At 51.3% G+C, this 20,291-nt stretch overlaps 1 protein-coding gene across 2 annotated transcripts in view; it reads right to left on the reverse strand.

The window, feature by feature from the left end:
* ANO7 (anoctamin 7) overlaps nt 1-20,291 on the reverse strand; it is a 34,291-nt gene that overhangs the window by 7,048 nt on the left and 6,952 nt on the right. For both annotated transcript variants that reach the window (XM_073360455.1, XM_073360454.1), the window contains exons 7-20: nt 16,843-16,953; nt 16,322-16,487; nt 13,415-13,505; nt 12,595-12,691; nt 9,050-9,193; nt 8,826-8,963; nt 8,505-8,603; nt 8,302-8,404; nt 6,866-6,977; nt 4,469-4,523; nt 3,404-3,501; nt 2,576-2,727; nt 1,143-1,348; nt 269-411 (exon numbers count right to left, since the gene is read on the reverse strand). In XM_073360455.1, coding sequence (XP_073216556.1) covers nt 269-411; nt 1,143-1,348; nt 2,576-2,727; nt 3,404-3,501; nt 4,469-4,523; nt 6,866-6,977; nt 8,302-8,404; nt 8,505-8,603; nt 8,826-8,963; nt 9,050-9,193; nt 12,595-12,691; nt 13,415-13,505; nt 16,322-16,487; nt 16,843-16,953 — 1,715 coding nt within the window. The remainder of the gene's footprint in view (nt 1-268; nt 412-1,142; nt 1,349-2,575; nt 2,728-3,403; nt 3,502-4,468; nt 4,524-6,865; nt 6,978-8,301; nt 8,405-8,504; nt 8,604-8,825; nt 8,964-9,049; nt 9,194-12,594; nt 12,692-13,414; nt 13,506-16,321; nt 16,488-16,842; nt 16,954-20,291) is intronic.

Consider the following 20,291-nt stretch of genomic DNA (forward strand, 5'->3'; position numbering starts at 1 on the left):
CCTCTCCCACCCCCAGCTGGATGGGGCAGTATGCTCAATAATTGGTGAGAAATACTTTAGCACAGGTCTCACACAGGATTAAGTGGAAACAAAGCATGTGCCTTCCTGAGCCCATCTTTCACTCCCAAACATAGCTGCGGCCCCACAGAGGAGACTGTCCTGAAGAGAAAACAAACACTAGGAAAAAATCAGAGGTTGCAATTCAAATGGAGAATGGGAAGGAGCTTTGTCCTGAGGCCCCCCCAGGCAGCTGAGCTGGGACTCCTACCTGCACGTGACATTGTGCTGCGAGGCAAAGTGCTTTGGAGCATACGCCAGGGTGAAGTTAACATAGCCCTGCAGGTCACTGGCGCGGGTGTACTGATAATACAGACGGGGCAAGAAGTCTGAAGTGAAGGCAATCAGGAAAGCCTGAAACGAGGAAAACACTAGTGCTACAGCCAGGTTCCTACCACATTACAGATGTCCACATACCTGCTTGAGCCTCAGGCTAAACGTTGTTACTCTGAAGCCTTGTGTGACTCTTGAGTTTGCTGGACCGCCTCTCCCAGACACCAACTCCCCACTCAAACTCTGACCCTGCACTTCCTACTGAGGCAAGTCCCCAGTGAAAGTTTGGATTGAGACTTGCCATCCCTGCAGGGTTTCTGCTCACTAGCAATTATAGCTGCAAGCATTTATTCTTCAAATGCAGACACACCCTTCAATACTGCACAGCTCTCACTGGTCATTGAAAACCAGGCCTGTCATGCTTGGGAATTAAGCCACAGAGATGAGGAGCCTGTCAGAGCAGGCTGTGTCAGGCAACGCTGCTCCAATAGGGGTTACTGAGCCAGAGGCCCGAGCTGCAGCAGCCCTTGAATCTGAGTGTGGTTCTGTCACATACGACAGCTCTGTGTCCAGTTACTATATCATGTCTACAGATTTGCATTTGCCAAGTAGAATTTCAGTAACATTTTCTTTAGTTCTGGCTTTCAGTCCCCTGTCCCTGATACCGACCTGCACAGTGGCTACCTTCAATCTGTAAACAAGAGACCACGATGCTACATGATTATATTAACCAAGTGTCAGCAACGTGGCTGGCTGCGTCTGAATGCTGGGAGCTGGCTTCTCCCTCTCCCTCACTGCCCAGCACAACTCACGTTACTGATGACAGCCAAGTGGGTGATGACCTCCAGGATATAAAACCAGATGCCAATGCCCTGGGCCCGCTCGGCCACAGGACGACGGTACTCGCAGACAAACTTCTGTGCATCAAGGCGGATCTCCACCCAGTTGTTGAGCAAGGCGAAAAGGGGCGCCAGAGGACAAGCTGCCACAAATATGGTGATGAATCCAAACTGCAGGACTGTTGTGCAGAAGGAAAGAATCATCAGAGCTCACATTCACAGTGGGCAAGGGGAGCAGAGGATGGCTTCTGTGAGCTGTGTTCAGCAGTGATCGTGGCCTTTCTGGTCCCCCTTCCCCTCCCCACCGTCTCTGGTTTCCGAAGGATGAGAACAGGGAGTACCCGGGGAATATGTTGCAATCCAAAGATCTTTGTGGGCCCCTGTTTGTTTCTGGAGATGTACTGTCTCTGCTTTCCATCTGTAATAGGCTGCCAGCATCACCTGACAGACCCTGGTAGGCCACGAGGCACGCTTTACTAGTATAGGGATGCCTGTATTGTGTACCGGCCAGGCACTCCTGGCATGAATGCAGCTAGACCTGGGGGTACCAGGTTAGTGAAACCTCCACCCATGAGCCAAACAAGCTAGACTGGTAAAAGCACTGCTGTGCTGGTATAGCTATGTCTGCGTGGCCTTCTGCTGGCACAGCTCTGTCAGCCATCACCCCTGGGCACCTGGCTGACACACCTGGGCTGGCAGCATCCATAGTGCAGCCATGGCCGAGCAAAGGGTTTGGAGAGCTAGCGCTGACTCACTGCTGTGACTGGCTCCATAAGGAAGCTGAGAGGAGCCTTCAGGCAGAGGAAGCTGGGATGTGGAACAGATTGGGCTGGAGCCCTGGGTAACCAAGCCTGAGATGGAGGCTTCCTGTGGGATATTCTGTATATCAAGCCAGACCCAGCAGGGCTGTTTGGCCAGGGTGAGACGGGGCAATAGAACCTGCTGTATAACCCAATTTCTGCTGGGGAAAGAGGAGAAATTCTCTGCCTGGACTGCAATTTCCCTTCCAGGAGGCAGAGTTGTGTCTCTGGAGTCAGTTTCACAAGGCTACTACCTCTAATGGAGGGTTTCCTTAGACCTTTGACTGCAATCCCAGAGCTCAGAATATTCAACACCAAGACTAGGCAGTTGAGTTCACTCTTTCTCTAGGGCTTCACTCAAGTGAACGTGCTAGAGAAAGTGCTGCTTCCCAAACCATCACCACTAGCGGGCACCAGAGGGCACATCAGCGGGATAAGTGATTGATGCACACGCCATCAACACTATTGACTGCAAAAGTTTCCTCCCTTGAGGAAGTCTCTGACCTCCAGCCTCTTCTGGTGTGGTCAGTGATCAAGTGACCCTACCTGGCCAGGACACTTTGCTAGTGGTCTCCCAAGGTGGCAGACTCAGCCTTTGGTCCCTACCCATTTCCAGGTACTCGTCAAACAGCCCCTCACAGACCAGGAGCTCGTAGTTGCTCTCCCAGGGTGCCTGCTGCACCAGGCCCAATTGGTCCACCTTGCTTTTCCTCTTTTGGGAGTGAAGCTTGTACTTTTGCCACCAGCCTTTCAGCTTCCTGGGGGAGCAGAGAAAGAAGTGGTCACGGGAAGGGCATTCCTGGCCTGGTTTGCTTCCCGCAACGCCTCCTCTGCAGGAGCTCATGCCGGAGAATCTGTGGGCAGACAGAGTTTGCGGGCAGGAGGCAGGGCAGTGGCAGTGAGAAGCCAGAGGCTCCATAGTGCACACGGCTAATTTGCCATGAGACCTGTTGCAAAGCAACTTTGTTCTGCTTTGACTTGTCCATGTCAGCTGTGGGTCCCCCATCCTCAGTGACCATCTGTCACCCCAAAGCCTACCAGCAGTCACAACCTGTGACTTTCCCCTCTTCCTTCACTAGTGGGAGGAGAGGGCTGTGGTGACAGGCCCTGGCACATCTGGGCACTGGCCCTGTCTGAGCTGGGGCCCATAGTTCAAACCATAGCCGTCAGACCACTTGGGATAGGTGATGCAGCCACCTGCCAAGCACAAGCCAAGCAGATGGGGGACACACATACAGGTGCCTTCACACTGACTGAGCCCTCCCCTCGTTCCAAATCTATCACAGTGCCCCTGCATGGAGACATCCCCACCTGCTGCCCCATAGATCCTTGTTATAGAGCTTGGGCAGCAGCTCCCTTTGATGCCTTTGATGGTCTGCCAGAAGTCAGACCAACTCTCCCCTCCCCCTGCCCGGTAGCGCACTCAGTGCTTACGGGATGACGATTTCTTGCACATTGTTAATGACTTGCTTTCCCACCATGATGACCAGCAGCTCCTGGGCGAGTTCAATGAGACAGCCGCCAGCCCCGCACTGAGTGGGAAGGACAGAGGCACATCAGCTTTGCTGCACGTTCCCCTCAAACTCAGATGAGGCGGGGGTGGGGAGGTCCTCTAGGTTCCACCTCCCACAGGAAAGGCTACTCCTGAGCCACACACGCTGCCCTAACACACCCAGCACCATCGCCGCATCCTGGAGTCAGTGGAGCCTGGGGAGGAGGCAGCCTGCAGCACCAAGCCCCCGGCTGCCATTCCCAACCCTCAGGGTAGCACCAGGGGCCGACTTCTGGGAAGGGTGGGCCAGGAATGAGGGGCCCCAGTTGCTGCCACTAGTCTTTGAGCAGATGGGCAGCGGGGGACCCCTGAGGTTGCTGGGGCAGGGATGGAGTCTGACCACCCCCACTTCTCTTTGGTCCTGGGGGGATGGGCAGCCAGAGACAGGGATTCCCCAGGCATGCCACTGCTCCTCTCTGTGCTATGCCCACATCCTGCCTGGGCCCTCTGCACTCTCAGAGGAGTCTGTATGTGGTTCCTATCAAAGGCCTCGGAGGCAGCGAGCAAGCTTGAGGTGGGGGGGAGCACGGGGCAGGCCGGGAGCCCACTACACTGGCACTGAAGCTGGCCATGGCCTCCCTCCTCCTCTGGCCAGGGCTGTCCTGAGAGCTGTGGAGCCTTTCCCTGTGCACAGAGCTGGGCAGCGGCTGGGGCGTTTCCTGCCACCCCAGCAAAGGGTCCCCATTCTGTTTGGCAGGTTACCTCACACAGTCCCTCACCTGAGACTCCCACCTCCTTTTAACCCCGTGCTCTGGTGTCCCTAAACGTCCAACTGCCAGACACTGCTACTGGATGATGGGGGATGGACACTCGCTAATTGCCCTGTTCTGTTCACTCCCTCTGAAGCACCTGGCACTGGCCAGTGTCAGGCCCTAGACCAGAGGGACCATTGGTCTGACCCAGCATGGCCCTTCCTGTGTTCTCAACCTTTATCAGCGGATACTCACATCCTCGTTGCGAATCCCAAGCAAGGTCTTGTAGTTTCCTGGATAGCCTACAAATCTGGGAAATCCAGGATGGCAAGAGATAGCAATAAATCCACAGCTGAACCCCTTGCTCCCTCTCCCATCAATCTCTTATACCTCCTGAGGCTACTCGGGATGTGGTGCTGTCGTGCACCGTGCCCTGCTCCCACACCCCAGTCACCCTTGTCCATTGGGAGGCTGAGGATGCTGCTCAGCCAGTCCTGCTGGATTGAATGGGACAAGGTCAGATCTACTTCATCATCATCTCCCTCTGCCCACATCTGAAGCCAGCGCTGATGATACCTTGTGGATGTGCACAGAGGCCAGCCCAGCCTGCCAGGAACATCCCGCGATGGAAGCATGTATATCAGAAATTTCTCCCTCCCCCAGTGCCCTGTTCTTCCCAACAGAGGGGAAAGGAGGGACACAGTGCAAGGGTGCCTGACTGACTGAAAGGAGATCAAAGGGCACCCGCGGACCTGCCCCTCATGTTAATTTCATCTTGTCCACATGTGAAAGGTATTTGAAGCAAAACATTGCTGGCTGCAGTTACCCCCAACACTCTCCTGCTTACCCCTCTACTTCAGATCCCCTGTTTCTATCAGTTCTGGGGAGCAGCATAGTCCTGGATCAGGCCCAAGCTGGGACTCCAGCCCTGCATGCCATCCCCAGCTTTGTCACTGCCATGCTGGGAGATCTGGGCAGGTCATGTCACTCGCCTGTGCCTGTTCCCTCTCCCACCCACTGTCTGTTTCAGTTTTATGCTCCTCAGGTCTGGGTCTCACTGCACATGCAGTGCTCAGCAACACAATGGGGCCATGATCTTAGCGGGGGGTCTTTATATAAAATAGTGGCGGTTGGGGCCTTGCAACAGGGTCTGCCAGCTGCTGATACAGCAGACCTTCCCCATGCAACACAGCGAGAGTCTGTCTTCCTTTCAGAATCCAAGCTCTGCACACAAGCACCCTCATCACCACCAGGGAGCAGAAGTCCCGAGTAGCCCAAGAAGTCTCAGCTCTACGCTTTGGAGGGGCTTCCCCACGGGCATGTACTTCCCAAACTGAGCTGCCCTGTTCCCACAGAGACCCCTCTGATACAGGACCCCCAGCCCCTCAACAGTCTGAACAACTGGCTGTGTGCCCCATGGGATCATACACTGAAAAGGCCATGTTTCAGAGTAGCAGCCGTGTATAGCTCACCTTAACTGATCGCTCTCATTATAGTGTGTATGATAGCACCCATTGTTTCATGTTCTCTGTGTATATCTATCTATATCTATTTTCCTACTGTATTTCCCACTGCATGCATCCGATGAAGTAGATTTTAGCCCATGAAAGCTTATGCTCAAATAAATGTGTTAGTCTCTAAGGGGCCACAAGTACTCCTGTTCTTTTTGGAAAAGCCATATAGCTCTCTGACATGCTCACTGCATGCCTGGATGGATACAGGGCTGTTTTAGAGCTACACAGGCACAAAGGGGATTTCTAGTTGCTCCTTCCCACATTAGAATAGTGCCGGGAACCCCCACGTTCCCTCGCATGCCGCTCATTGCCTTTAGATGGCAGCAGTGCTGCAGCTTCCCTGTCTCTCTCTTGCAGTGGTTCTCAAATTTTTCTTTTCCCCACATACCACTTGAAAATTGCTGAGGGTCTTGATGGACCGTTTAATGATCTTTCCAAATGTTGTTTGTACCATTAGCTAACTATTGTAAAGCGCTTTAGATAAAAGTGCTATGTTAAAAAAACAATAATAATTAACTTTTTTTGTTCTACAAATAAAAGCACACAACTAATATCAGTAGTCTTACCTTTCTAATGTGAAGAATGTGCCCTCTCTACCCCACCACAGAGCTGAGGCTGGGAAGGAGGAGGGGTCTCTCCCTGGCAGCCGCAGCCCTGGAGCTGGGGAAAGTTGCCTTTTTCTCTGGCTGCCGCAGCCCTGCATGTCCCAAATTCCCCCCACCCCCTCTCTTCTCACCCCACTGCCTGCTCCTACCTACCTCCATTCCCCCCAAGGCCACCACCTCACCTTACATGTGTGTCTTCTCCAGGGTCCAAGCACCTAATTAGTGGAGCCATGCCTGCGCAGCAGTCCTTCATTCTCTCTTGTGCAGCCGCACACACCAGAGGGAACTATCCATAGACCCCCACTTGAATGGAGCTCATGGATCACTGATGGTCCGCGGACCACAGTTTGAGAACCACTGCTCTAGGGCTATCCACTGGAACTGCACATCACCAGGTCCCAAAGCCGCTTACCTCTCGGCCAGCCGCAGGAACTCCAGCCACCAGTTGAGATGGGATTACATTTGGAGGAGGGGGCCAGAGCTGGGGGATGGGTGGGGGAGGTGAGAGCTGCCCTCCCCTGGAGATGCTTTACCTGCCCTTGAAGAACGCAATGTAGATGGGAGAAGAGTAGAAATTGACAAACTGGAAGACAAACACTTTGAAGGTGAAAGCATCTTCGTACTTCGTCTGAGTCCGGTGCATCTCTGTGGCAGAGCAACACACACAGACAGCATCAGCTCTGCCCTGCGGCACCATTCAAGGAGACTACCAGCACTTACTCCTGTCACCCAGTAACCATGGCAACAGCATCCGTAACAGAAGAAGCTGGATGACTGTGTGTTGTTTAGGAGGCTTTTTTGTTTGATCTTTAAGATGTCTGTATTTTTAAAACTCCCAACAACTGCATGGTCACCTAGGATTTCACAGGTGTTATATTACATGGTATGACCATGCAGAACGTCATGGCGACAACCAGGATAGAACCCAGTTCCCCTTATGCACAAGCCCACAGCCCTGCTTCTTGACCCTATGGAGAATCTCAATTAGCAGTTAGCAGTAAAGGGCCTATGACACACACTTGTACAGTTCTGATTCTGTTCAGCAGAGGGCAATAATGTTGTACTGTACATATAAACTAGCTACTAGCAAATTCATTAAAATTATTTTTCTTTTTAAAAAGGCTAATAAAGATCTTATCCTTTAATATTATTTCTAGAGCTGGTCAAAAAAATTGGTATATATTTCTGCAAAAAAATTAACGAAAACATTTTCATTCCATGCAAGTTAGAAATTTTTGGCAGAAAATATACAGCAACTGTCACTAAATTTCGGTTTATTGATTAAATGAAAACCCAAGCTAAAAAAAAAAAAGAAAATTTCAATCAAAATGAAAATGTTAATCAAAAAGATTGTTAAAACAATTCAGCCCTCTCTAATTATTTCCAGCATCCCTCTACACACAATGCTTTCCCCAGGCATCCACCAGCATTAGCCCTGGACCCGCAGAAAGCCATTGGACACCTGACTGCAGGACTCCTGCATTGCAACTTTTGATGTTTTGCCGTATGAGACAAATTCCTTCCTTGTGTCACACTATCTAGCTTGCAGGACCTAAGACAGCGCCCAGGAAAACTGCGAAAGGTGGCAACCTTGTGACGCTACACCGAACACCTGCACTCATTCCCTGCCTTGGTACCTCTCTACTTTGATCTGAGCCCTTCCTCAGTTCCTGATCTGTTGGGATCCTTGTCTTTCCGCCTTTTCCCTTCTGCACCTAAATCCAATTTCTTTTAGCAGCCCCTGCTTAATTGCGTAAGAATCCAGCTGAAGACAATGGATCAGATTCTCCCCTCCTGTGTGAGTGGGTGTGACTCCCTCTCAAATCGGATGGCAGTGTTTCACACTCACTTTGTGCAGGTGAATGTGACTGCAATGTACAAGTAGCAAAGGAATGGGGAGCCAGGTTTGTCAGGAACTGTCCCAGGGAACCACAGTTGAAGTCTGTGCAATTTCCCTTCCACCACTTACCCCACTTAGTAAGGAAATGGGCCAGTGCAATGTAAATTTTAGAAAGGATGAGGATGAAGATTAGATTCACCACTGAGCCTGTGAGGCTGGCAATACGAGACGCCTAGAAAAGAGGAGAGCAGAGGGAATGAACCAGAACATCCCACGGGGCTTGCGCAAGCCAATAAAACCCCAGGGCAGAGCTGGCTGCATCTACCTCTTACCGATGCCACAAAGAGGAAGTTCCCGGATCTTGACACAAGGATGCTGATGATTGCCCGGTACAGGATAATGGAGATCAGGAACATCACAACCACAGCAATCTGCAAACACAACCCAGTGGCCATCAACTTGCCATCAGGAACTAGTGTGTTTGGGGGAGCTGGGCTTGCTCTGATCTCTGGGGGCACTGGCAGCTATGGGAGAGTCATGCAGGCAGTAAGAGGCAATCAGCATGCAGAGAGGATGCAGTCATGCCAGGAGCTGCAGACCCCATGGAAGACCTTCAAAGCCAGGCACAGGGCAGAGACCTACAGTGCCCTTACCATCATGATGATGATCATCAGTCCAGCCATGACCCGTTTTACGCGGTTCCGCTTGGGAAAATATGGCTCCTCTGCTCCAGTAATTGGGTTCTCCATTGTCATGGGAGCCATGGCAGTGAACTGGGGTCGCGGCCGCTCCTAGGACAGTGGGAAAAGGCATTGCCTTGATTTGGCTTTGTAAGGCCTTGGGAGTTCAGCTGTGTGACAGAGGGTCAGGCCTGTACCTCAATGTCCTCGAAGTCGGAGCAGTCCCACCGGTGTGCCAGGGTGGCGTTCATCCGCTTCCAGTACTCCAGGAATGTCACCGCCCACAGGGACATGAAAATGCTGAAGAAGATGGTCCCACCGTGGTCGAAGAGGCGACCAGCCTATGGAGCAAAGCAGGGAGAGTGAAAGAAATGCTCAGGGAACCTGCAGGAGGAAAGGGCTGCTAGGTTGGATCCTGAGAGCAGCAGAGTGCTAACTTACTGGGTGTGTGAAGGGGGTGAGGGCAGGAGAGAGAGAATGAGTTTCTCTCTGGGACAGACAGGTTCCCCAGGGGAAGCATAGGGGTTTCGGTAAGAGAAAGCAGCACTGGAACTGATCTACAAGAATCAGAGTGCTGGACCAGTCTGAGTCCTTGGACCCACACCGGAGCACTCCTGAGGCAGCAGGGAGTCACTGATCAGTGGCAACACAGTGCACAGCTGATTTGCCCACCTGTTGCCAGTACCAGACCCAGGCTGCTCCGAAATGCAAGTCGTGGTGTGCAGGAACAGAGGCATAGGGACAGGGCAGACAGGGATTGGGATTCCTGTGTATCTGATCAACCAGAGCTGCCTGTGCTGTGCTGAGAAGGTGACAGCAGGGTGTGGCTTTGGGATGTGCTGGGAGCAGTTCACAGCTTGGGGCCCTTTACAGGCTTCATCCCCAGGCTCAGAGCAGGACCCCTCCCACTCTGAGCATTCATCTCTCCCTGCACAGGGAGGGGGCCTCAGCTCCAGACAGGCACAAAGGGAGAGAGTCTTTCCTTATTCTCTCTGGATTTGCTTGAATCTCCCTGGAAAGAGGTTGGAACCACACGGAGAGGTCACCCTCGCTGTCTGAGGAACCTTACCTCAGCGCTATGAAACTCTCCTGCTGGCAAGAGAAAGAGTGTTGGGCCAGATCCCCAGGTGGTGTAAATCAGCCCTAGCTCCACTTGGAGCCAATAGGCCAGATCCCCAGCTGGTGTAAATCAGCCCTAGCTCCACTGGAGCCAATGGGCCAGATCCCCACCTGGTGCAAGACTGGACCAAAACTGAAGTCAATGGAGCCGTGCCAATTTACATCAGCTGGGGGAACTGGTCCATTATGTAGTTTACAGAGGGAGGAGCCAATCAGATTAGCCCAACAACCATAATCCCTTAAGCGTAGGATCTTGCGACTACCCAGCACAGCAGAGGCTTCCTGTGCAGAGCAGATCTACGTCCTGAGGCAAGAAATGTCCATGCGGTAGTGTGAATCTGCATAGCCAGTTCAAGCTTCACAAAGCCTCTTCCGTGCTCTGCAGTGCTTTCCACACACACTGGAGCAGCACCTGAGGAGGAGCTGTCCCTGAGATCTGTCTCTGCTGCTCCACTCCATGTGCAAGCAGCAAAGTGAAACAGACCCTTTTCTCATCTCTGCAGCATGACCTGCTCCAGCACCAGAAAGGAGAGACCTTGTACACACAGAGAGAGGAGACGTGGGAGGGAATCAGACAGGGAATGCAGGGGAGGGATAGCATAGAATCATAGAATATCATGGTTGGAAGGGACCTCAGGAGGTCATCTAGTCCAACCCTCTGCTCAAAGCAGGACCAATCCCCAATTAAATCGTCCCAGCCAGGGCTTTGTCAAGCCTGACCTTAAACTTCTAAGGAAGGAGATTATACCACCTCCCTAGGTAACGCATTCCAGTGTTTCACCACCCTCCTAATGAAAAAGTTTTTCTTAATATCCAACCTAAACCTCCCCCACTGTAACTTGAGACCATTACTCCTTTTCCTGTCCTCTTCTACCACTGAGAATAGTCTAGAACCATCCTCTCTGGAACCACCTCTCAGGTAGTTGAAAGCAGCTATCAAATCCCCCCTCATTCTTCTCTTCTGCAGGCTAAACAATTTCGGTTCTTTCAGCCTCCCCTCATAAGTCATGTGCTCCAGCCCCCTAATTATTTTTGTTGCCCTTCGCTGGACTCTCTCCAATTTCTCCACATCTTTCTTGTAGTGTGGGGCCCAAAACTGGACACAGTACTCCAGATGAGGCCTCACCAATGTCGAATAGAGGGGGACGATCACGTCCCTCCATCTGCTCGCTATGCCCCTACTTATACATCCCAAAATGCCATTGGCCTTGTTGGCAACAAGGGCACACTGCTGACTCATATCCAGCTTCTCGTCCACTGTCACCCCTAAGTCCTTTTCCGCAGAACTGCTGCCTCGCCATTCGGTCTCTAGTCTGTAGCTGTGCATTGGGTTCTTCCGTCCTAAGTGCAGGACCCTGCACTTATCCATATTGAACCTCATCAGATTTCTTTTGGCCCAATCCTCCAATTTGTCTAGGTCCCTCTCTATCCTATCCCTGCCCTCCAGCGTATCTACCACTCCTCCCAGTTTAGTATCATCCGCAAATTTGCTGAGAGTGCAACCCACACCATCCTCCAGATCATTTATGAAGATATTGAACAAAACCGGCCCCAGGACCGACCCCTGGGGCACTCCACTTGACACTGGCTGCCAACTAGACATGGAGCCATTGATCACTACCCATTGAGCCCGACAATCTAGCCAACTTTCTACCCACCTTATAGTCCATTCATCCAGCCCATACTTCTTTAACTTGCTGACAAGAATACTGTGGGAGACCATGTCAAAAGCTTTGCTAAAGTCAAGGAACAATACATCCACTGCTTTCCCTTCATCCACAGAACCAGTAATCTCATCATAGAAGGCAATTAGATTAGTCAAGCATGACTTGCCCTTGGTGAATCCATTCTGACTGTTCCTGATCACTTTCCTCTCATGTAAGTGCTTCAGGATTGATTCTTTGAGGACCTGCTCCATGATTTTTCCGGGAACTGAGGTGAGACTGACTGGCCTGTAGTTCCCAGGATCCTCCTTCCTCCCTTTTTTAAAGATTGGCACTACATTAGCCTTTTTCCAGTCATCCGGGACTTACCCCGTTTGCCACGAGTTTTCAAAGATAATGGCCAATGGCTCTGCAATCACAGCCGCCAATTCCTTTAGCAGGGGGAAGCCAAGGAAGAGGCAGCGGACCTGGGGAGGAACAGACCAGGGAGGGGATGCAAGGGAGAAGAGAAGGTGAAAGGGGGAGGAGGAGCTGGAGAGGGATGGTTTGGGGATGTGGGATGCCAGCGAATGTGCACGGCTGGGAGGAGGGAGACTAGAAAGAGGGGAAAGGGTCCAACACTGCTGATGGGAGGGGGTGAGAAGTCCTGGGGGAGGCGAGTCCTGGTGCTCTCTCCTCTCACACAGAAGCATGCCCCCTGAGGTGTCTCCTCTAGTGTCATTAAGATGAAAAGGCAGAGAGCAAATCCCAGGGCATTGTGCTTGTGCAAACAGCCTGGTTATCGCCCCTCCCAGTGCATAAACACAGCACCTCCCAGCTCAGCCAGGCCCTGGCGCAGGAGTGAGAGCTGTGCACACCTGGGCACTCTAGCAAGCACCATCTACAGGGCAGACTGCAGGATATTCTCTCTTCCTGGCCCTACCCTCTGGAAATTAACCACTGGGAGCCACAAACCTCACCTTGAACATACTGCAGATGCTGGAGAGCTGCCAGTGTGGGCACTCCTTGCACAGCGGGCACATCTGGTACTGATCCTCACTGTCACAGATCTCCTGCCTGGGGTAGCGGGGAGGCAGACAAAGAAAGAAATCAGGACCATGGTACATTCTTTGCTGAAGGCCACCCTTTCACACCTTTTGAGGCCTCATTCTTTCCAGTGATGAGGGACTAGCCAGGATGCCATGAGAGCCCATAAACACTGCTCCTTAAACCAGCCAGAGGGTTCTGGGGGAGCAAAGCTGCTGAGCACTTTTCTCCTGCAGGTCCCCAGGTGAGTGTGCGGCACTCAGGATCAAAGCTGGGATGTTCACATGGCAGCATAGAGCACGGGCCCTTTTCTGCCTCTCCTTGGCCTGGACAGAAACACCTCATGGAGCTTCCCCCCAACAGTTTCCACTAGTTAAAGTTTAGCCATTGCCCTGCCATGTTGGAACCTGGGCCAGACAGCAAACCCATGGTGCTGGGAGGAGCGGGTGGCCACATGCTGTGAAGACCAGGGTGACACTTCCCTGTAGGGTGTTAAGGGGACTTTGACCCCCTCGAAGTTGGGTTGTTCACCAGGAGTTTTGCTCAGAAGCCTGTGAGAAGCCAGGTTTGCTTGACAGTGAGCATGCTAGTTGAGGGTGCTGTGGCCTAGTGGACTGACCTCAGGGGAGGCAGCCAGGAATTGCTGACTTCCAGCCACCCTGGGGCTTCCCCCACATCCTCCAGGCTGCAGACAGCCAGTGGGAAAGGGAAGGAGAAGGTAGGGACAGAAAGGGGAGAAAGGCTGGCACTTACACAGGTATGTCGCTCAGCATCAGAAATATGCCTGTGATGAAAACCAGTGACCCCACAACTGCAGCAGGCAAGAGCCAACCAGTGTAGAAACCTAAAGAGAGGGAGGAGAGAAGGCCAGCCCCTCAGAGTGGGAGTCTCATTGCAAACACAGGACCTGTAGCCAACCTGCACCCTCATTGCAGCAGAAGAGCCCAATTCAGAGCCCCACATTCCAAGTGAAACCAACTGCGGAGCGAGGCATTGCATCCCAGCAGCTGAAGGAGAGTCCCCTGCCAGCCATTGTAAAGGAGGGTTCCTACCATGTTCTGCACCACATGTTCCCAGAGGTCATTTGCGGTCATTATCCTATCTACATGCGGATGAAAGGGGAGGTTAAGGGTTATCCCACCCTGGCATTGACTTCAAGAGCCTCCTGCTGGCTGTGTTGTCACCCTGAGACGTGACCTCCAGAGAGGCTGGGTTTGATAAGGGCCACAGGGCAGGACTTTCAAAGCCATTCAGTGCTGGCTCAGTTCTGCTCCCATGGAGCAGAGCTTACCCAGTGCCGAGTGGCAGTGGGAACCCCACCTTTGTGTTTAACGCACAGGGACAATGATCCATGTTAATCAAGTCTGGAGGCAGGGTGGAGTCTGTTATGCTAGCCAGCGATTACGTTCTTTGGCCATACGCCCAGCCCCCCAAGAGGCCCAGATTCCCTTTCTTGGCAGGAGGGGATGGACTACACTCTCCTTTTCTCATGTTGTGAGCGCCATGTTTCTGGCTGAGAATGGCTGAAACCCTTGATCTGGTTCAGGTGTTATCACCATGGCCTCTAAATGCCAACTAGCTGCATGTAGCGCACACACAAACGAAGGATGCCTCAACTTTTTTTCTCCCCCTTCTAGACCTATTTTTAATTAATTTTGTCTATTTCTCTCTCCTTTTTCTTCTTGTATTCCTTCCCTCCCTTCCTATTGCACCTTCTCCCTCCTCTCCTCAGTGACAAAACATAAGAACGGCCATACTGGGTCAGACCAAAAGTCCATCCAGCCCAGTATCCTGTCTACTGACAGGGGCCAATGCCAGGTGCCCCAGAGGAAGCGAACCTAACAGATAATGATTAAGTGATCTCTCTCCTGCCATCCATCTCCATCCTCTGACAAACAGAGGCTAGGGACACCATTCCTTGCCCATCCTGGCTAATAGCCATTAATGAACTTAACCTCCATGAATTTATCCAGTTCTCTTTTAAACCCTGTTATAGTCCTAGCCTTCATAACCTAAACAGTTATGTAAATATACACAGAGAAACTGGAGACCAGTTCATATTGCAAATATACAGGATCCTAAAGCTAAGGTTATCTGTTTGGCTTGGCATTCCCCTCTAGCTCTCTCCTAAACTGACAGATTGTGTTTGCAACAGAATGGGATACTTTATTAAATATTCTGATTGCAAAACATGAATTGTGCATTTGCAATAACAGCCTCCGATTTTTAAATGATAAATTAAGAGAAGGGGGGGAAATTTTCAACCCCCCTCTCCCCCCCTAATAACAGCCAAAAAAAATCATTACATTTTATGGCTATCTAGAGTAAACCAAAGTAACATTAACATAACGACAGGCAGTGGAAATGGATGGTGTTCCTGGGGGAAGCCTCAGAGAAAAGCGGGGGCTTGCATGTAGATCTAGGCTCCAGCTACGAGCTCCTCTGATCAGGAGTGCCACCGCTGGGATCCCATCATGGAGAACATCTGTCCCATCTTCTCTTGATGGGCTGTGGTCAAGAGATGAGTGTCCTGGTCTATGGAGGGTTTTGTAGTTAGGACTAGGACTTGAAACTCAGCCCCACCACAGACAGGGACCAGCAAAGCATCCATTGCTCCTGCTTGATCAGCCAGCCACGTCCATTTCATAGACTCTTTCATAGAATATCAGAGTTGGAAGGGACCTCAGGAGATCTAGTCCAACCCCCTGCTCAAAGCAGGACCAATCCCCAGTTTTTGCCCCAGATCCCTGAATGGCCCCCTCAAGGATTGAACTCACAACCCTGGGTTTTGCAGGCCAATGCTCAAACCGCTGAGCTATCCCTTCTCCATCAAATGCATCCCACAGCTTGGACATGACAGGAAGGGCTTCTGGCCATGGGAGCTTTCGGGCTGCTGCTCTGTGCAAGAGGGACAGCTTTCCTTGCCTGGGATACGGCAGACAATCCCAGTACAAGGTAAACACACACACCCTAAGCTAACTTCTCTTTAACAAGCCACAGTAGGAAAGGGGCAAAAAGGATGATTAGTGAAAAATGGCAATCTGAGAAGAATCCTCCCTACTCCTCTGGCAATGACACCCATGCACCTGATGTAAAGGGTGCTCCTTACTACAGTACAGCCTGTCCTTGGTCTGCACTGGTGAAGCAAATCACTCTGCTTACTCAAGCAATTGATATTCTCTGCGCCGATCCCAGCATTCCCTTCAGCAGAACACAAGGAGGCCGACGCTCCAGGGAAGCATTAGCCCTTTCTGGAGAAGGTACTAGGTTAGGGCAGAGCTGGGTGCCACAGGAGGTGGTTGAAGAAGCAGTAAGGAGCAGGACAGAATAATGCATACTGGTGCTGGTGGTGCCCTTCCACTGCTGGCTAGAACCCATCCCCTTTGTGCAGCATGGCTGCAGGAGGCATTATTCTTCACCAAGCGTGATTTCTAAGAGATTGGACGGTCTCATCTCCTGATCAGTGAGGCTGCAGTTCCTTTTCCAGTGGGCATGAGGTACACACAGCTATTGCAGCTCAGGAATTGGTCGGAGACAGAGGTGCAGGCTCAAGGCTAAAGAGAATGGGGCAGAAGATCCAGGGATGCATATTGACAGGTCTGGTTGGGGCCAGGGATGAAGGTAAGTTGTTGGGAGGGCTCTGAAGAGCATTGTACTCACCCAGCCAGGCAAAGTAGAGTGCGATCTTCTCTCCGAAGTACCTGCGGATGTGATCCAGTGGCTGGTATCTGTTCCATTTCCGCCACCTTGCCCAGTACTGGAAGAGGACCTGGCGCTCGGTCAGGTTCTCAGGGGCCAGCCTGTCAGCAGGTACCGCAAAGGGACCCTGCAGGGGAGAAGCAGGGAGGTTCCGACTTAGGCTGGTGAAAGCATTGCAGCTGCCCATGCAGAGCAGAGCACCTGGCTGGACTGGGGAGAGGGGCTTAACAAAAGCCCCCTGCCTCTCCAGCTCCCCACAGCCAAGCTCCCCCACCCCCAGTTACCTCTGCATTCTTTCAGAAAGGCTGAATAAGGAGCTTTTTGAACAGTCCGGCCCCCTCCTGGGCAGAGGCCATGCAAGTGCTCTGTCTTGGCCAGAACTCCCTGCTGCCCCCTGAGCTGGAGATCAGGACATGACCAAAGTCCAGTCTGGCTGAGGTAACAGGGAACTGGTGCTGGAAAGAGACCGTCTCCTGACTTACCTCATGCAGGGGGAATGCAGCTGCAAAGACATCCTCGCTCAGCAGCCGATCCACCCCAACCTCCCCCTGCTTCAAGTGGCCATATGGCGTCGTGGCCAGGATCTCGTACAGCTGGGGGAAGCAAAGAGGTGGTAACTAGCCACTGTCACACTGTCAAAAGATACAGCGAGAACCCCGTGATCTCTCTCTAAGCACCGACACCATGCTCCGCACTGCGCTACGGAGACCCGTGCCTCAAAGGTTCTCAGTCAGCAACCACCGTTCAACCCTTTCGAGGGGGAAAAGGAGAATTTGGGTGGAAAGAGACTCAACAAGTTCAAATAAATTCAGGTACAGGAAGTTGATTTTTGCCACCAATTTCAAGCCTGACTCTCATAGGCATTGTAACATTCCCTTCCCCGGACATGGAAAACGGAGAGAGAAGGGTTGGTTTTTAGTCAGCCTCTTTAAACTTTGCGTGTATTAAAATCTATTTAACTCCAATTGCCAGTGAACACTTGGAAGAAAAATTGTCTGGTACAAGTGCTGGAGGAACTGACTAGGGGCCGTGCTCCTCTTGACCTGCTGCTTACAAATAGGGAAGAATTGGTAGGGGAAGTAGAAGTGGGTGGCAACTTGGACAGCAGTGACCATGAGATGGTTGAGTTCAGGATTCTGAAAAAAGGAAGAAAGGAGAGTGGCAAAATACGGACCCTGAACTTCAGAAAAACAGACTCCCTTAGGGAACTGATGGGCAGGATCCCCTGGGAGGCTAATATGAGGGGGCAAGGAGTCCAGGAGAGCTGGCTGCATTTTAAAAAAGCCTTATTGAGGGCGCAGCAAACAACGCTGGATGAATGGACTATAAGGTGGATAGAAAGTTGGCTAGATTGTCGGGCTCAACGGGTAGTGATCAATGGCTCCATGTCTAGTTGGCAGCCGGTATCAAGTGGAGTGCCCCAAGGGTCAGTCTTGGGGCCGGTGTTGTTCAATATCTTCATAAATGATCTGGAGGATGGTGTGGATTACACCCTCAGCAAGTTTGCAGATGACACTAAACTGGGAGGAGAGGTAGATATGCTGGAGGGCAGGGATAGGATACAGAGGGACCTAGACAAATTAGAGGATTGGGCCAAAAGAAATCTGATGAGGTTCAACAAGGACAAGTGCAGAGTCCTGCACTTAGGACAGAAGAATCCCATGCACCGCTACAGACTAGGGACCGAATGGCTCGGCAGCAGAAAAGGACCTAGGGGTTACAGTGGACGAGAAGCTGGATATGAGTCAACAGTGTGCCCTTGTTGCCAAGAAGGCCAATGGCATTTTGGGATGTATATGTAGGGGCATTGCCAGCAGATCGAGGGACGTGATCGTCCCCCTCTATTCGACATTGGTGAGGCCTCATCTGGAGTACTGTGTCCAGTTTTGGGCCCCACACTACAAGAAGGATGTGGAAACATTGGAAAGAGTCCAGCAGAGGGCAACAAAAATGATTAGGGGACTGGAACACATGACTTATGAGGAGAGGCTGAGGGAACTGGGATTGTTTAGTCTGCAGAAAAGAAGAATGAGGGGGGATTTGATAGCTGCTTTCAACTACCTGAGAGGTGGTTCCAAAGAGGATGGATCTAGACTGTTCTCAGTGGTAGCTGATGACAGAACAAGGAGTAATGGTCTCAAGTTGCAGTGGGGGAGGTTTAGGTTGGATATTAGGAAAAACTTTTTCACTAGGACGGTGGTGAAACACTGGAATGTGTTACCTAGGGAGGTGGTGGAATCTCCTTCCTTAGATATTTTTAAGGTCAGGCTTGACGAAGCCCTGGCTGGGATGATTTAGTTGGGGATTGGTCCTGCTTTGAGCAGAGGGTTGGATTAGATGACCTCCTGAGGTCCCTTCCAACGCTGATATTCTATGATTCTAGGATTCTATGAAACCATCCCGAAGTACAGAAAGAATAGCAAATATGGCAGGCGACCAGGTTGGCTTAACAATGAAATCTTTGGTCAGCTTAAACTCAAAAAGGAAGCTTACAAAAAGTGGAGATTTGGACAGATAATTAGGGAGGAGTATAAAAATATTGCTAGAGCATGCAGGGTTGTAATCAGGAAGGCCAAGGCACAACTGGAGTTGCATCTAGCAAAGTAATGTGAAGGGTAACAAGAAGGGTTTCTTCAGGTATGTTAGCAACAAGAAGGTGGTCAGGGAAAGTGTGCAACCCTTACAGAATGGGGGAGGCAACATAGTGACAGATGATATGGAAAAAGCTGAAGTACTCAATGCTTTTTTGCCTCGGTCTTCACAGACAAGGGCAGCTCCCAGACTGCTGCACTGGGTAACACCATATGGGGAGTAGGTGAGCAGCCCTCAGTGGTGAAAGAACAGGTTAAGGACTATTTAGAAAAGCTGGACATGCACAAGTCCATGCAATGCATCCAAGGGTGCTGAGGGAGTTGGCTGATGTGATTGCAGAGCCATTAGCCACTGTTTTTGAAAATTCGTGGTGATCAGGGGAGGTCCTGGATGATTGGAAAAATGCAAATATAGTGCCCATATTTAAAAAAAGAGAACCCAGGGAACTACAGCCTCACTTCGGTCCCTGGCAAAATCATGGAGCAGGTCCTTAAGTAATCCATTTTGAAGTACTTGGAGAGGAAGGTGATCAGGAACAGGCAACATGGATTCACCAAGGGCAAGTCATGCCTGACCAACCTGATTACCTTCTATGATGGGATGACTGGCTCTGTGGATATGGGGAAAGCGGTGGATGTGATATATCTTGACTTTAGCAAAGCTTTTGATACGGTCTCCCACAGTATTCTTGCCAGCAAGTTAAAAAAGTATGGATTGGATGAATGGACTATAAGGTGGATAGAAAGCTGGCTAGATTGTCGGGCTCAACGGGTAGCGATCAACGGCTCGATGTCTAGTTGGCAGCCGGTATCAAGCGGAGCGCCCCAGGGGTCGGTCCTGGGGCCGGTTTTGTTCAACATCTTTATTAATGATCAGGATGATGGGATTAATTGCACCCTCAGCAAATTCGCAGATGACACTAAGCAGGGGTGGAGAGGTAGATATGCTGGAGGGTAGGGATAGGGTCCAGAGTGACCTAGACAAATTGGAGGACTGGGCTAAAAGAAATCTGATGAGGTTCAACAAGGACAAGTGCAGAGTTCTGCACTTAGGAAGGAAGAATCCCATGCACTGCTACAGGCTGGGGACCGAATGGCTAAGCAGCAGTTCTGAAGAAAAGGAGCTGGGGACTACAGTGGACGAGAAGCTGGATATGAGTCAGCAGCGTGCCCTAGTTGCCAAGAAGACCAATGGCATATTGGGCTGTATTAGTAGGAGCATTGCCCGCAGATCGAGGGAAGTGATTATTCCCCTCTATTTGGCACTGGTGAGGCCACACCTGGAGTATTGCGTCCAGTTTTGGTCCCCCCACTACAGAAGGGATGTGGCAGGACATGAC

This window comes from Lepidochelys kempii, chromosome 9 (assembly GCF_965140285.1).
Source record: "Lepidochelys kempii isolate rLepKem1 chromosome 9, rLepKem1.hap1, whole genome shotgun sequence".
NCBI classification, from domain to species: Eukaryota; Metazoa; Chordata; order Testudines; family Cheloniidae; genus Lepidochelys; species Lepidochelys kempii.